This window comes from Medicago sativa, chromosome 8 (genome assembly GCF_051527215.1).
Source record: "Medicago sativa cultivar Bolivia chromosome 8, Bolivia_mono, whole genome shotgun sequence".
NCBI classification, from domain to species: domain Eukaryota; kingdom Viridiplantae; phylum Streptophyta; class Magnoliopsida; order Fabales; family Fabaceae; genus Medicago; species Medicago sativa.
The window spans coordinates 75,765,482-75,781,320 of record NC_140756.1 but is presented as its reverse complement, the minus strand read 5'-3'; the positions used below and the strand labels follow the sequence as shown (position 1 = coordinate 75,781,320).

Genomic DNA, 15,839 nt, shown 5'->3' with positions numbered 1-15,839 from the left:
AATGAGAAGATAATGCCCCAATAATATATTGTGATAAAATAAAATAACAATCTTTAATTGATCAGTTTTTCAAAACTAAAATGTAAAATTTGATAAGATTCAAGTGTCATTGAAGGACATAGCAAGACAAATTTGATCTTAATATTGTATCTCTAATATTCTAATTTGCGTTTATTGATCGATCCATGATCTTACGGGATAAAGATTATTCATTGGTCTCTATTATAGTCGACAAGACCCGTGCGTCGCACGGGTCAAAAGCCTAGTTGGTTTTTATTCACAAGCATTCGCAATGAAACTTTTTAATTTTTTTTGTACTTACTTTGATATCACGAGTATAATTTATTTATTTATATTATTTTTAATAATAGTACATAATAAATATTTAATCTCTTCAATTAAACGTTTTTAAAAAAAATTAATAAATGGATCTCACAAATAACTTTACATCATCGTATTTCAACTTTAGAAGATTATTTAAATAGTTAAAACTAGTGAGAGAGAGAGGGAGAGAAAAGATAATATAGAACGTGTACTTCATTTCCTCCTCAATGGAAATACCTAGTAAGTAGCAAGGGTCATGAAACTAAGTCTTTTTTCGTTGAGGATTGTCTAAATCACCAACAGTTGCATGCGGGTAGGAAGGGGTCTCCAAAAATCTATACTTCGATATCTGAAACCAATATAGCAACCATTAAACTTCACCCTAATTTTTGTTCTTCAATATTTTGGCTCATACCCAAATAGAAAGTGATAAGAAATTTACACAAGCGTTGATTGGCAATGTTGCTAGGTGTGGTGCGAAATCATATCGATGGTTGAATAGCTTCCCACCAACATTAACGCTAACTGCACCATAAGTTTTCAGTCTGGTTTTTGACATGTAAATATTTTTAAAGCGGTTTAGTTCTAAGTGAAGTATACCTTTAAAGTAGAGTATGATAATTCTTTTAAATTACAATTGTTGATGAAAACAATATGAAAATTCTTTAAGCGGTTTAGCTTCAAGCGATTATACTCATTATGATGAAGTCTCATGTTCAGATTGTTGTTTGAATTATGACTGTCTTTAAAGACAACTGAAGTAAATGTATTCTTTTTAATCAAGGTGGAGATTGTTGATTGAAAATAAACGCGTTGAAATTTTTTTGTGTTGTCTTGTACCGTAAAGAATTAATCAAAGTGGAGATTGTTGGTTGAAAATATATATATTGAAAAAGTTTAACATTGTCTTGCATTGTAAAGGAAGAAGAAGACTAAGGCAGGAGAATAAAGAAAAAAATGCCACATACAAGTTTAAAATGTTTTTAATTGACGCATCTTGTAATGAAGAATTAGAGTCCAAATATGAACTTGACCTCGATTGAGTGGTTGCGATTTTCATCAATTTAACAACAACAATTTAAGTCTGAAACAAACTGTTCATCCCTACTTGCAATCTCGCAAGGGGCATACAAGTGATTTTCATGATATTTTCCGGTGTATTTTTGTTGTACTAACTCCTCGATTCACATGTGAAAAACCTTAAATTGTTTCATCCAATAATTGAACGTTCTCCTCAAATAATTATTTATTTATTTTTAATAAAATAAATTAGAATGTAAAAAAAAAGTACCCCGAAAAACTTTCCCACCTAGAAGTTAGAAATTCCCTCCAAGTTCATATAGGGTTTCGTTGGGGTTTCAGTGTTCGCATTCACCCTCACAATCGCAAGCATGGCATCTTCATCATCCTCAAGCAACACCGCCAGCTACGACGTGCCGTGGGTAGAGAAGTACCGACCCAGCAAAGTCGTCGACATCGTCGGCAATGAAGACGCCGTCTCCCGTCTCCAAGTCATCGCTCGTGACGGCAACATGCCCAACCTCATTTTATCAGTAACTCACTATCTCTCACTCTTCAATTCATCATTCTCAACTACCTTTTCACTGTGTCCTAATTTCCCATTTTCATTTTCAGGGTCCTCCTGGAACTGGTAAAACCACTAGTATTCTCGCCCTAGCGCACGAGCTTCTCAGTCCCAATTACAGAGAAGCTGTTCTCGAACTCAATGCATCAGATGATAGGTTCCTCTTTCCGTGTTGAATTTTTTTTGTTTTGGTTGAAACAATGTTATGGCCCTATTTGGATAAACAACTTAATTTGCATCTTACTGAAGCTTATTGCAAAAATGTTTATTGTGATAAGCACTTATGTATAAGTTATTTCTATAACAAACGATAAAATAAAGTTAAATTGTTTTCGTATAAGCTATAAGCTGTTTTAGGCACTTTTTGTATAAACAGCTTAATTTGCAGCTTATTACATAAGCGCTTATCATGATAAGTGCTTGTATATAAGCTATTTCCATAACAAAAGATAAAATAATGTTAAATTGTTAGTTATAAGCTATTTTGGTGAGCTTATGAAAATAAGCTGAAAAACAGCCTATGAACATGTCATAAACTGTTTTCATAAGTTCCCGAAAACTGTATCACAAGTGTTTATGCAAGTAGATAAGCTCAAGTAAGCCAATCTGAATAGACCCTTAATAAGCTATCTTGGAGATATTGTGAAAATAAGCTGAAAACAGTTTATGAACACATCGTAAGCTGTTTTCATAAGTTCTCGTAAACAGTTTCAAAAGTAATCATGACAGTAGATAAGCGCAAATAAACCAATTCAAACAGACCCTAAGTGTTTAACCAAGCTACTCACCTTTTTTCCTTCTTTTTTTTCTATAGAGGAATAGACGTTGTGAGGAACAAAATCAAGATGTTCGCTCAAAAGAAAGTAACACTTCCTCCAGGCCGACACAAAGTTGTTATACTTGATGAAGCTGACAGGTCTGTATTGAATTTTGTTTTAATTTTTTGTGGTGATTTAATTGAATTAATGCTATTACTTTGTTTATTTTTACTTTAATTGGCTTTTACTGTTGTCAATTTCATTGTTTGATTCAAATCAGCATGACATCTGGAGCACAACAAGCTTTGAGAAGGACAATGGAGATATATTCTAATTCTACTCGTTTCGCGCTTGCTTGCAATACATCTTCTAAGATTATTGAGCCGATTCAGAGTAGGTGTGCCATTGTGCGATTTTCGCGATTGTCTGATCAAGAGATACTTGGCCGTCTTATGGTTGTGGTTCAAGCTGAGAAGGTACCTCAACTTTCTACTCCGTGTTGAATTATGGAGTATTCATTTCTGTGTTGTATTATGAAGTATTCGTGTTTGTTTGAGGAATACATGTGTAAACATCATTCTTAATCATTTTATCATCTGTCTTTGTTGAAAATGTGTTGTGTCTTAACATATTAAGTGTTTTATTATCTGTCTTTGTTGGGATCGTTACAGTTAATTGCATGACTCGTTTATCGCAAGACTCTAAATTGATATTTAACTCAATAATTCCTATTATCTCAGTCTTTTATTATTCATGCTTTGACACCTAAAGGGATCGCTCTTAAATGGAAGAAAAATCATCTGTAATTTTTATTCCTGTCGTCTCAAAATTTGATACTGCCTCTTAGCCTTCATAATATAACCAGTGGCTCAAAAGTTATCATCTTCCCTTTTCACTGTCACACAATATAACTAGTGATATAGATACAGTAAAGACAGTTTTGCATAATATAGAAATCATAGAATCTCTGCATGCTAGCGTTTGATACTTTTGAATAGTTGGTTAGAATTACTTTTGTCAAGCATATAGCAGTTAGTTAGTTTTCAACTCTGTTAATAGCTTTAGGTACGGTACATATAATGTTACACTAGTATAGTGCCCCAGTGGAAGAATATAAACTCTCCTTCATTCCATCTCATCTAGAATTTTCGGATATTCATCGCTACTATTATATTGTCATCTTATTGTTTGTATTAATACCTTTATGCTTAATTTTTTCCCATTTTCTGTTTAGAACTATAGGAATATTTGCTGCATTATGTGTCTATTATATAGAAGGGCGCTCGAAAAGTGTGACAACTTTGCAGTTCTGTTGCTTTCTTGAAACTGCAAAACAAAATCTTTTTCTTTTTTTATCCCAAAAAATATTTTTCTATTAAGCAATATAAAGGATAAAGGACTTAAGAAATGCCATTAGTTGGACTTTGGCTTGTTCCATATTTTAGGAAGATATGTGAGGTATTGATCTGAAAATTATTGAATTGAAGGTGACACTGGATGTCTATAATTTTCCCATGGCCATAAATCCGACGGTTTTATGACCTATAAAGGATTTAGAATGTTTGACCTCCTGTACTATACTTTAAGCCATATGATCCTTGTGGTTTGTTTGCTTGCAAAGTTCAAGCTGACTAGCTATTTAGACAAATGTTCTGTAGCATTTGACCTGTTCCTTTTTCTTCCTTTTAAGCTAAATTATGTGACTGGCCTCCTTAGTCGTGTTACTACGATGTGATCCAGAAGTATGGTGATGTCTTCCAGTTTGTTATCTAGTTTTGCATGTAATAATTTATAGTAAACTAACACGAAAATAAATTAAGTGTAGCAATGTTACGTGGGATGTGTGGTAACACTAGACGAGATAGGATTATAAATAAAAACATTAGAGTTTGGGTAGCACCTATAGTAGAAAAGATGGTGGAAACCAAGCTTAGTTGGTTTGGATATGTAGAGAGAAGACTTGTGGATTCTGTGGTAAAGGAGGGTAGATTAGATGGAGGGGAGTCATATCACTAGGTAAAGGAATACCTAGAAAAACAAGAGAAACTATTAAGAAAGATCTATCGATTAATGAGTTGGAAAGAAATATGGTATTTGATAGAACATTATGGCGTCGTTTAATTCATGTAGCCGAGCCCACTTAGTGGGATAAGGCTTGTTTGTTGTTGTAACAAAATTTTGTAAGGTGTTTGTTAGCCCGTGTACGTATTCTTTGTTTTCCTTTTTTTATTCTTTTTAAGGGAAACCTGATATATGATGCTCCCATCATGTTGGATTCCTTTATCATAAATTTTTTTATTTTTAAGGTTCTTGCCATTGTCAATGCGAACTGGTTGGGAACATCCTTATGGGTTTAGAAGGAACTCCTTTAGTTGCTATCTGTTTGGCTTCAATAGTATTGAGGAAATGTGTGATTAAATTGTGTTATGGTTGAAGGTTCCCTATGTTCCTGAAGGACTTGAGGCCATCATTTTCACTGCTGATGGTGATATGAGGCAGGGATTGAACAACTTGCAAGCAACATTCAGTGGGTTCCAGTTTGTTAACCAAGCAAATGTTTTTAAGGTTAGAACCAACTATTATTTGCAAATTACACTTGTCACAGTTTACAAATGGTTTTGTTAAAATTGTTGTTTGGTTTTAGGTTTGTGACCAGCCGCATCCACTGCATGTGAAGAATATGGTGCGCAATGTGATTGAAGGGAATTTCGATGAGGCTTGTTCTGGGCTCAAGCAATTGTATGACTTGGGATATTCCCCCACAGATATCATCACCACACTTTTTCGTATCATTAAAAGTTATGATATGGCAGAGTACTTGAAACTGGAATTCATGAAGGTAAATGAATACCTGGTTGCCAAATTTGTATTAGTTTTTTGACGGAAGTATGGGATTGACACAAGACTTTCTTCAAATTGCAGGAAACTGGATTTGCTCATATGAGGATTTGCGACGGAGTTGGTTCTTATCTTCAGATGTGTGGTCTGTTGGCTAAGTTTGCTCTTGTTCGCGACACTGCTAAAGCTGCATGAGTAGGTCCTAAGTGCAACTGATACACATCATTACTTTTTCCGGTTTTATGGTAGCGAGAATGCTGTACTGATGAAACATGTAGATTTTAAATCCTGATTTCCATATGTTGACTGATACATTATTTGGTGTTATGTTTAGCTTGGTTCAATATCAGTGTTCGTATATTATTTGGTATAGCGTTCTAATTTATAAGGAATCAAGTTTTACTTCAAAAGGCATCCGCTTCTAACGACCAATGCATGATGAGAAAGTAATACTTTGGGAGATGTGTTATACTTATATTCATCCCTAACTCAACTCTGAATGTTGAGGCCATTCTTTTGATCCTATTTAGAAAAAGTCTGTTTAAAACGAGCTCAGTCGATTGATCTGAAGGACAATTGAAATAGGATTATTAAGTGATCATTAAATTATTACTATAAGACAAAAGTTAAATAATGATATTTTTTTTTAGTATTTTATCATGTACTCACACTAAGAACATAATTTTTACGATAATAATTTACTACAATACTACTTAAACTAACCTTTACTTAAATATCAACGATCCTCGACAATGGCGCTGACAAGTGCTTAGTGAGGGCAATTGTTGCATGAGTTTCTCGGTCGAACTTAAACGCTCTTCTAGATTAAATGTGACCTTTTGACAAACACCTCCATTAAAATTGGAGACTGTGTTAAGCCTTGATGTCCTAGACAACCATATTCCTAATGCTTTTTTTTTATTTTTTTCCTGTCATTTTTTAAGAAGTTAAACTTGTCCATTCAAATTAGCATCGAAGAGAATTTTTCCTCTGTCATTCTAAATTTTTTTTATATAAATTATAAATTATTTATATACAGTATATATACTATCCTAATTAACAAAGTTTGGATAGAAAGAGATTTTAGCATTTCATGTAGGTTGGGTTAATTTGCATTCTTCCTCTACAATCATCAAATTAGAAATGAGATCACGATAAAATAAAACACTGATCATACTAAGTTACTAACAAGTGTCCTAACACTCTTTCTAATACTCACTCTTTTATCGAGTGAAACCCATGTAGATTTTACCATATTACGTGAGATCCATTTTTAAAAATTGTGACCCACATGAGTTTCACTGAATAAGAGAATGAGTGTTAGAGACGGTGTCATAAAAAGATTGTCCATAACATCCTTAAAATCAAATACTTGTTAACATGATAAATACATCATTTTCTATATAAAAAAATATTCTTTAAGCAATTTACTTTCATCAAATTATAAATGAAAACGTGGAGAAACAAAATGAGTCGTGCTAAAAAGTGGCATAAGCACATTATTTACATTCATCAAATTAAAAATGAGAACGTGGAGAAACAAAATGAGTCGTGCTAAAAAGTGGCATAAGCACATTATTTACATTCATCAAATTAGAAATGAGAACGTGGAGAAACAAAATGAGTCGTGCTAAAAAGTGGCATAAGGGCATTATTTATAAAAATCTAAAATTGGATTTTTTGTTTGTTTAAATATTAGTCAAAATGATAAATACATCTATTTTTATTATTAAACAATGCCTACATACATTTGCTACCAATTTTCCTTAAAATATTTATTAAAAAAATAAAGCTTCCTTTTTACCTACATACATATTTTGCTTCACTAGGCAAGTTTTAGGGAATAGGTACCATCAATTTTATGGAGTTCCGATGATACTTTGTTATTTATTCATTTGTTTATTAATGTCCAAGGACCTTGCTAGCATTTTCTATAAAAATATTTACCGATAAAAAATAAAGCTTTTCTCCTTTTATCTTCGTATATTTTGCTTCACTAGGCATGTTTTAGGGAACTTACTGAAACGCACAAAAAATGACATAACTTGATGACTTTTGTATGGAAAATAAAACAAAATGTGTGGCTTCGCCCGGGTTCGAACCGGAGACCTTCAGTGTGTTAGACTGACGTGATAACCAACTACACCACGAAACCTTGATGTCTGTTTCACCGCTTTATTAATGGTCATTCTACTTTTAATTTACAAATACACTAAAATTTACTTAGCTACTTACTTACACAAACATATACTATCATATATCTTTGCAAAAGCTAAACGAAATATCCTTGGGGACCTAAACCTTAAAACATTCTCACATCACATGTAAACAAAACTTGTAAAAACATAATTGGTTGATAAACAATTGAACTAAAAATTAATAACAAAAAGTTTCTCTAGATTAGCCATGCCATGATGCCAACAAAAATTATGGTGGCCATGTAAATCTCTTGGCTTAGGAGGTCTCTACAATGAACGCAGAATGGAGTATTTGTTGGATGCACCCTTACAGAAGGAAACTGTTGCTAAATCAATATGGTCACGATCACAAGTCACAACACAAGCACTGAAATGATTAATGAACTAAGGTACTGAGGTTTCAGCTCAAACACCTTCATTTCTATAAGATTCTCTGAATCCTGGGACTCTTTGTTGAGAGTGGATTCTCATTCTTTTTTAGTTTACGTGTTTTCTTTGTTTTGGGATTCTAGGCACATCTTTTTTCATACCAAAATGGAAAATCGTGCTATGCAACAAACTAAAAAAAGCCTGTGAAGAATATTCACTTTCAAACAGTGCAGCCAAATAAATCCAAGTAAAAATAAAGATACCTACCTAAAAAACTAGTAGATACTAGATATATAGCTATAACAACATGCTAGGGATAGGAAATAACTCACTGACAAAACTGCTAGAGAAACCAAAGTAATTTCAGCTCTTGGCATTATATATAATATAGTTATAGTATTCTAATGCTGCCACAAAGATGAAGTTTCACAACCCAACAAATTACAACCAGTTAGTTAGCAAGATAAATATTAAGACTTCAACAACACTCAAATAAAGCTACAATAGTAAACTAATAACACCCTTTTAACAGAAATTAACATTAGCATCAATATCTATACCCTACAGGCATTCCAAGCTTATCCAAACGACCGGAACCAGGATAGCCTTTGCTAGTGAAGCTTGCTTGCAATGCAGATGTTTTTTGTGCGGCCAATCTTGCCATGTCGTGTCCATTGAGTGAGTACCTATTTGACGAACTCGATTTCTCATATTGAGGCCTTTGTTTTGGTGCACTCATAGATCTAACTTTGGCCTTTGCTGACTCTGTATAAGCCATGTAGCTTGGGTAATCAGAGTAGCCTCTAACGTAGCTTCTTGGGCCATCGCTTCTTGTAGGAGTAAAAGGACTTCTATTGTAACCATCATCTTTTGAAGTTGCAGATGATAAAAGTTGAGGACTATTGTTTGCTGTACAAAACGAGTTCTCTTCCACTTCGTTAAGTTTTAGTGGGTTGTAATAAGATTGAACCTCACAAGATACACTTTGACCAAATTGATGAGATTTTGATTCCTTTGAAGGGGTCAAATTCTGACTGTAATAATAATCAGGATCACTTGTGGAGTAAAAGAGGTTTCTGCGTTTTGCATTGACGTGTTGTTTTCCCGAATCAATTTCAACAATCCTATCACTTTTTTCGTCACTCCTGCTATATGTTCTTATTAGTGATCTTACTCTATTCCATGATTGTTCGTCTAACTGATTTTCTGATATGTTGCCGCCATTGGAGAGACAAGATTTGGAGCCATTTCTCTGCAATGAAATATAACGGCATCCATAAGTAGACAAATAATTTGATAATACACTCGATGCACATTGTTTGGGTAAAAATTAAGAAATGGCACTGTTACAAGAAAATACCTTGAGTCCAGGTGAATGCTCAGATTTCATGCTCCTAGATCTAACAGGGCTTTCAGATTTTTCTGGTGTTACTGGACCCTGTATACGATCATTTGTAAAAACTATATGATTAGATCAAAGAACATGATGTTGGCAGTATTGGCATTTTGATCAACAAATTTAAAAGATATTCAAGCATGAATGTGATAATATTAGTTAACAAGATGAATCAATCTTCACATTTGCAAACCAAAACAAATACAAAAATCAACAAATGCACAAATCAAATTAAAAATTGCCTTCATACTCCTACATCAACTATGCAGTTAAAAGGTACTTTGATGAATCACAGAAAAAAGAGGAAGAGCAGTTCATAATTACACATACATAGAGGTGGAGAGTAGATGATTTTGCATTCAAATGTGACGTTTGCATGGTGCGTGCTGCATTAAATCGTGCCTGTGCCCGTAAAAGTGATTGCATTCTTTCGAGCCACTCTGCTGTTCGTTTCCTCTCAATGTGACCTCTCACCAGTGCTTGGAGTTTCACCAGCCCTTTTAATGCTCGCAGTGCCTTCCTTGCCTAACAATTTCAATATTCAAAAGTAAACGAGCAGTATCAGTATCTCAAACATAGTAAGGTTAAGTTCAAAGTAATTGTAGGAAATTAATTGAAGCAATGGTTATTAAGCCGTAGCACTCAGAGCCACACTACATTCTGTAAATAACAAAGTAAATAAAGACTGCGGATATTGGTATAACAGAATCTTGTATAGGAAACATCTTAGGGAATTAGACTTAAATTTCATTTAAGAGTTTTAGTACAATATCAGAATCAGAATGATAGCACAGTCAAATGACTTAGTTGCCAAATTATTCCATATCTGCAAAATGAAAGTGCAGAAAAAAGCTAATCGAAAATTACTAAGCGCCGAATGAAATAACTTCTATTAAGGCATTCATGAAATATGAAAGACACTCTTTGACAACAAAAGAGAGCAGGGGGGTTAATTTTTTAAACTGTTTCAGTAATTAAAATATTACATGATAATAATATATCATCTCATTTATCTTAGTTTAAAAGTTTTCATCTAAAAATGTTTTTTCAAAAAAAAGGAGAAACTACTAATCCTTCCTTCAACAACTTCCCTGCCCAAGTATAAGCCAAGAAAACAAAAGTACAATACTAGTTACCCCACAAAATCAAAACTTGAGCAAACATCAGAACAAAGTCACAAAAGAATAAGTCTACATCAAGGACATTAGAAGTGTAATAATGATGGTCAAGGCAGGCTCCACCAGAAATTGCAAATCAAAACACCCCTAGACTCAGCTCATGGGACACTACACTACACTACCCCATCTTTTTTACTAGTCTTTAGAAAAATCATACAACAAACAAGGCCACCCACCCTCATTCACCAACGCCAACTACTAAATTTATATTCCCTGTAGATTCAGGGGCTGGTGGTGGTCCATTGTCCCCACAACCAAAAGGCCAAAGTTGAATGTCATTATTTAACTACAAAAAGGACGGAGAATTTTTTATGGGCCACGGTAGTAGAAGAATAGAACCATGGTGGCCTATCAAACATTCAATAACACCTACCTTCGTTGACAAATTCCACATTCATTAATAAAACTAAAATATTTCTACATTATTTGACACAAAATAGAAGAGATTTCACTCAACTTCTAGGTTTTTTATTTTAATTTTTTTAACTATAGTTCTGTAAATTTTACATGGAACGAATTAATGGCTAGCACAATAGAGGCTAAGCTGGATGCTTTCATACCATCATCGATCCATTAAATGTGACAAGGAAATACAATTATGTATTATTGATGTAACTAACAATCCAAATAAAGGAAACATCATAAATGACACGTTTTGTACCAAAAACATTTTTCAGGGTAACCATAGCAATACGACGACATAAATAAACAGCTCAATTGCATAAAATAATAGTAACAGAATTAGAAGTAATCAACTTCTACCAAACATTATTTTAAATAAAATTAAAATTTATTGGTGGGTAAACTTAGGGATTAGTGGTCAAGATAAAAATAAGCATTCACACTAACACATACACACGTGTATAGAAAAGAACAAAACAAAGCTTAGAAATGAAGGAATTATGGGAATGAAATTAATGGAAACGAACCAAACTTCCACGAAAAGCGGCTTGGATCTTAACAGCAGCCCATTGTTCGCGTATCCTGACGATGCCATTACTGCTGTAATTAAATCTGACAACCTCGGCAGCATTTTGAGCATTTGCTACGGCAACCTCCGCAGCCGCTGCCGTGGCAGCTGCCACAGCGATGGCCTGTCTGTTGTTATGGACATGTTCTGTTGGAAACGTGACGTGGCTGCTATGTTGTTGTTGTTCTTCTCTGTATGACTTTACGAAACGCCATCTACGTTTCTCTTTAGGTGGTTTTTGATCAGAAGAAGAACCGTGTTCAGTTTTTTTGAGACCAAGAAGGCCACGAAACCATCTTGATGCTTTTCCCATTGATATGTAGAAAGTGTAAAAATAGAGTGAGAACTAGAAGGAAGGAAAGAGAGTGAGATGAATGAGAGGATGGGGGGCTTTGTTTGGAGTGAGTGAAAGAAGAAAGAGGGTCTTGTTTTGGAGTGTCAAGGCAAATCAACTTTATTAGCACACTTTCCAATTATTTCTAGCTTTTAACTGCAATCATCAAATTGTATCTATAGTCTTTACTTTTGGACCGTCAGGCCAAATCAAACTTTTACTAACTCAGTTTCGGTATTTGGAACTTAATTATACTCCCTCCGTCTCACAATATTAGTCGTTTAAGGTTTGTGCACGATTATTAAAGAAATGATTAATTATGTTGATTTCAATGGTAAAATTAGTAACATTTACTAAAACACCCTTATTAATTGTAGTTAGTGGAGTAATTAAGTTGGATGAAATTTAATAAATAAGGGTATAATAATGGAAAAAAGTAATAAATGTTTCATTGATATTGTAAAGTGACAATTATTTTGAGAAAAAGAAATAAAAATGCTAAAGAGACAATAATTGTGAGACGGAGGGAGTAGTCTAGTCACCGGCTATTTAAGGACAGTTTAACACATTAATTTTCGGTATTGTAGTAGTAGTTTTTCTATGGGTCATGGTAACCCGTGCCCCAGACATTAATTAAGGAAGCCAAAAGAAGAAAATTGTAAGTTAAAAAGACATATTTTAAGCTTTTAATGCATTGATTACACAGCTTTCAATGTAAAAATTACTATATTTGCTCCCTTAACCAGTGCCCCGGGGGCATTGGTTAACATTTCTCTTTTTCTATTTACTCCCTCCGTCCTCCTATACGTAAGCACATTTTGCCTCTAATAAAAAAGTGCTTAGATATAGAGACGGAGGGAGTAATTTACTATGGGTGTTTAGGGAAATACTTGTGTGACATTAATGTCACGGTGACATTAAATCTGGACCACACATTGGGTGATATTAGATGTGTTGTGTGGTTCAGATGCAATGACAATGGCAATGTGTGGTCCAGATGCAATGGCATGGTGACATTAATGTCACCAAAGTGCCACCCGGGTGTTTATCATGTTATTTTTATTTTTTGTAAGTACTGAAGCACAGTTTTAACCATAAATAAATTTATTGTTCTAATTTTCTAAAGCACAATTTTTACCATAAATAAATCTGCTTTCTAATTCTAATTTTAGTTTTTATTAATGGAAGTGTTTGGGCACTAATTAGGAAAACCAAGTTAAGAAGTTATTGTTTTCAATAAAAGTTTTTTATATTTCACTTTCTTAATTCTTAATAAAAAAAAAAACTTTCTTAATTAATGTTTCACAGGCATTAGTTAACGACATTTTTATTAATGATTAAAATTCAAACATAATTCTAATTTAAGACACTTCTTTCCGTTGTTTAAATGGCTTGACGAGTCTTTCACTTTTCTTCTAGATAACATGTAATTTGCATTTGAATTTGATTCAATATTTAAACTGAAAGACCTCTTGAATCTTGCATTTTTGTTTTAGATAACATGTATTTATATTTAAGCTTGATTCAATATTGATAAATATTTGAGTTTACTACGTATTTAGTCCAGAGTTTGATCTTTAATCGTTGCGTATGAGAAAATATATATTGAAATATGTCAAGTCCTTGTATGAATTTGAGTTACCTAAAAAGATAAATATTTGTAGTTGTGTGTGGGATAAATTGAGTTAACAAACAATATACCTGAACTCCACTTTAGGAAACAAATAAAAAACGATATATCTTTAAATGAGTCTCTATCTTCTTCATTCTATCTTGATTGAGTATCAGAACCTTCATGCCGCAATCATAAATTTACCGAAAGTAATTTAAAAGATTGATAATTTGATATACAACGACACAATTAATCTACTAGTGATTCACTTCGTAAGGTGCATTTTGTGAACTCAGTTGCAAGCATTAACGCCCTTCAAACCATTTTGACAACCCAACTCAGTCACACATCCACTTTAGATCTTCTAACCACATCTCTGTTAAAAAAAGTTACCAAAATTGTTGATTTAAAAATAAGGGATCAATATTAAAAAAATGTTAAAATAAAGAGACCAAAATTGCAAGTAAGAAAAAAAAAAGTTTATCCCTTCTTTTGCTTCTCTATAGCCATGTTGTCTAATTTGAGTCAAGGAATTTTTCATTGTTTAGTTTAGTTTTCTTTGTTTTTGTGTTGGAATGTCAGGACTGAGTCTTTTCGATTATGAAAAAATTAGATGATGTTCAAATAACACGACGATTTGTTACGTGTATAATGTTACCATTTTTGCACATTATCCGTCCAACTTCATTGAAAAGTTGTTACTTGGCCGATTTGATGTTTATGTGAAAAATCTACATCAAATTATAATTAATAATTTTTTAAAAAATACAAAAACCTAAAGTTAAATTCAAATTAAATTATTCAAACCATTTAAATTTCTAGATTTTTAGTTCTCAAACCTAGAAATATTAATATGGGTTTGTAGGGTTCACAAACAAAGAAATTATTGACCAATTCAACCCCACGAAGCAAATACTATATGACCATTGACCCACCTACTCATTTGTCTATCCCGTACAACATGATTTATAATACTGAAGTGGTTGATAAGTGATTTTGTTCCATCACACAAACACAATGAAAGGTCTAATTTGCAAATCATTGTGGGTCACCAACAGAATCAAAAAGGGAAACGGGAAGGAACAGACTTGCCTACATATGAACAAATGGAGCTAGTAGTGTATCAAAAAAAAAAAAAAAAAGCAAGGACATAGTCGAAGAGTAAATAGGCAATTTCCCTCCGAAATTGCAAGGTTTGTCAAATACCCCCTGTAGTTAACGAAACATCAATTGCCCCCCTGAAATTGCATAACGTTAATCAATTTACCCCATTCGTCAATTTTTCTGTTAACTGTTTACGGTTATGATCAATTACCCCCCTGAAATTTTACACTTATGTGCAAAATGCCCCCTGAACTTGAAAAATTAAAAAAAAATTGAAAAAATTCTAGAAAAATATTTAAAAAAAATTAAAAAATTCTGGAAAATTGAAAAATTAATAAAAATGAAAAAAATCGGGAAAAATTAATAAAAATAAAAAAATCTGAAAAAATTAATAAAAATAAAATAATCTAATAAAATGAAAAATAATGAAAAAATTCTGAAAAAAATAAAAAAGATTAAAAAATTCTGGAAAAAAATAAAATTTCTAAATTTCTAAAAAAATAAAATTCTGGAAAAATGAAATTTTCGAAATTTTAAATTTTAATGAAATTCTGGAAATTCTCGAAAATAAAAATTCTGGAAAATAAATTTTAATGAAATTTTAAATTTTTGAAAATAAAAATGAAATTCTGGAAAAAAGAAATTTTAATGAAAAATTTTCGAAATTTTTGAAATGAAAAATTTTCATTAGTATTTCTCAAAAAATTTCCGAGAATTTTTGCGTATTTATAAACCGAGAATAAGGGAAAAAATTTGTGTATTTATATACCGAGCTTAGGTTTTTTATGTATTTTTCGAAATTTTCATTAGTATTTTTTCCGGGAATTTTTGTGTATTTATAAACCGGAAACTTTTTGTGTATTTATAAACCGAGAATAAGGGAAAAAATACACTGAAAAAACCTAAGCTCGACATATATACTAATCAAAATTTCGGAATTTCGAAAAATACATTTTTTCCAGAATTTCGAAATTTCGACATATATACTAATCAGAATATTTTTTATTTTCCAGAATTTTTTCATTATTTTTTATTTTTATTAACTTTTTTCAGAATTTTTTAAATTTTTCTAGAATTTTTAAATTTTTTAAGATTTTTTTATTTTTATTAATTTTTTCAGATTTTTTTAATTTTTTCCTTTTTTTTTTCATTTTTATTAATTTTTCAATTTTC

The 15,839-nt window shown here is 32.4% G+C and overlaps 2 protein-coding genes and 1 non-coding gene across 3 annotated transcripts; 1 reads left to right on the top strand and 2 right to left on the bottom strand.

The window, feature by feature from the left end:
• Positions 1 to 1,655: 1,655 nt before the first annotated feature.
• Positions 1,656 to 5,875, top strand: RFC2 (replication factor C 2). Its single transcript, XM_085731966.1, has 7 exons — positions 1,656 to 1,877; positions 1,960 to 2,066; positions 2,724 to 2,825; positions 2,948 to 3,143; positions 5,104 to 5,232; positions 5,312 to 5,506; positions 5,590 to 5,875. Exons 1-7 carry the CDS (start codon positions 1,716 to 1,718, stop codon positions 5,698 to 5,700), a joined length of 1,002 nt encoding a protein of 333 aa, XP_085588092.1. The 5' UTR covers positions 1,656 to 1,715; the 3' UTR covers positions 5,701 to 5,875.
• A 1,711-nt stretch (positions 5,876 to 7,586) lies between these two features.
• On the bottom strand, positions 7,587 to 7,660 carry TRNAV-AAC (transfer RNA valine (anticodon AAC)). The gene has a single exon. It is a non-coding gene; the product is annotated as a tRNA-Val (tRNA).
• Positions 7,661 to 8,416: 756 nt separating this feature from the next.
• On the bottom strand, positions 8,417 to 12,190 carry IQD22 (IQ-domain 22). The gene is made up of 4 exons (XM_085731965.1): positions 11,576 to 12,190; positions 9,799 to 9,993; positions 9,433 to 9,510; positions 8,417 to 9,324 (listed from the first exon to the last, which is right to left on the bottom strand). Exons 1-4 carry the CDS (start codon positions 11,927 to 11,929, stop codon positions 8,620 to 8,622), a joined length of 1,332 nt encoding a protein of 443 aa, XP_085588091.1. The 5' UTR covers positions 11,930 to 12,190; the 3' UTR covers positions 8,417 to 8,619.
• Between the last annotated feature and the right edge of the window lie 3,649 nt (positions 12,191 to 15,839).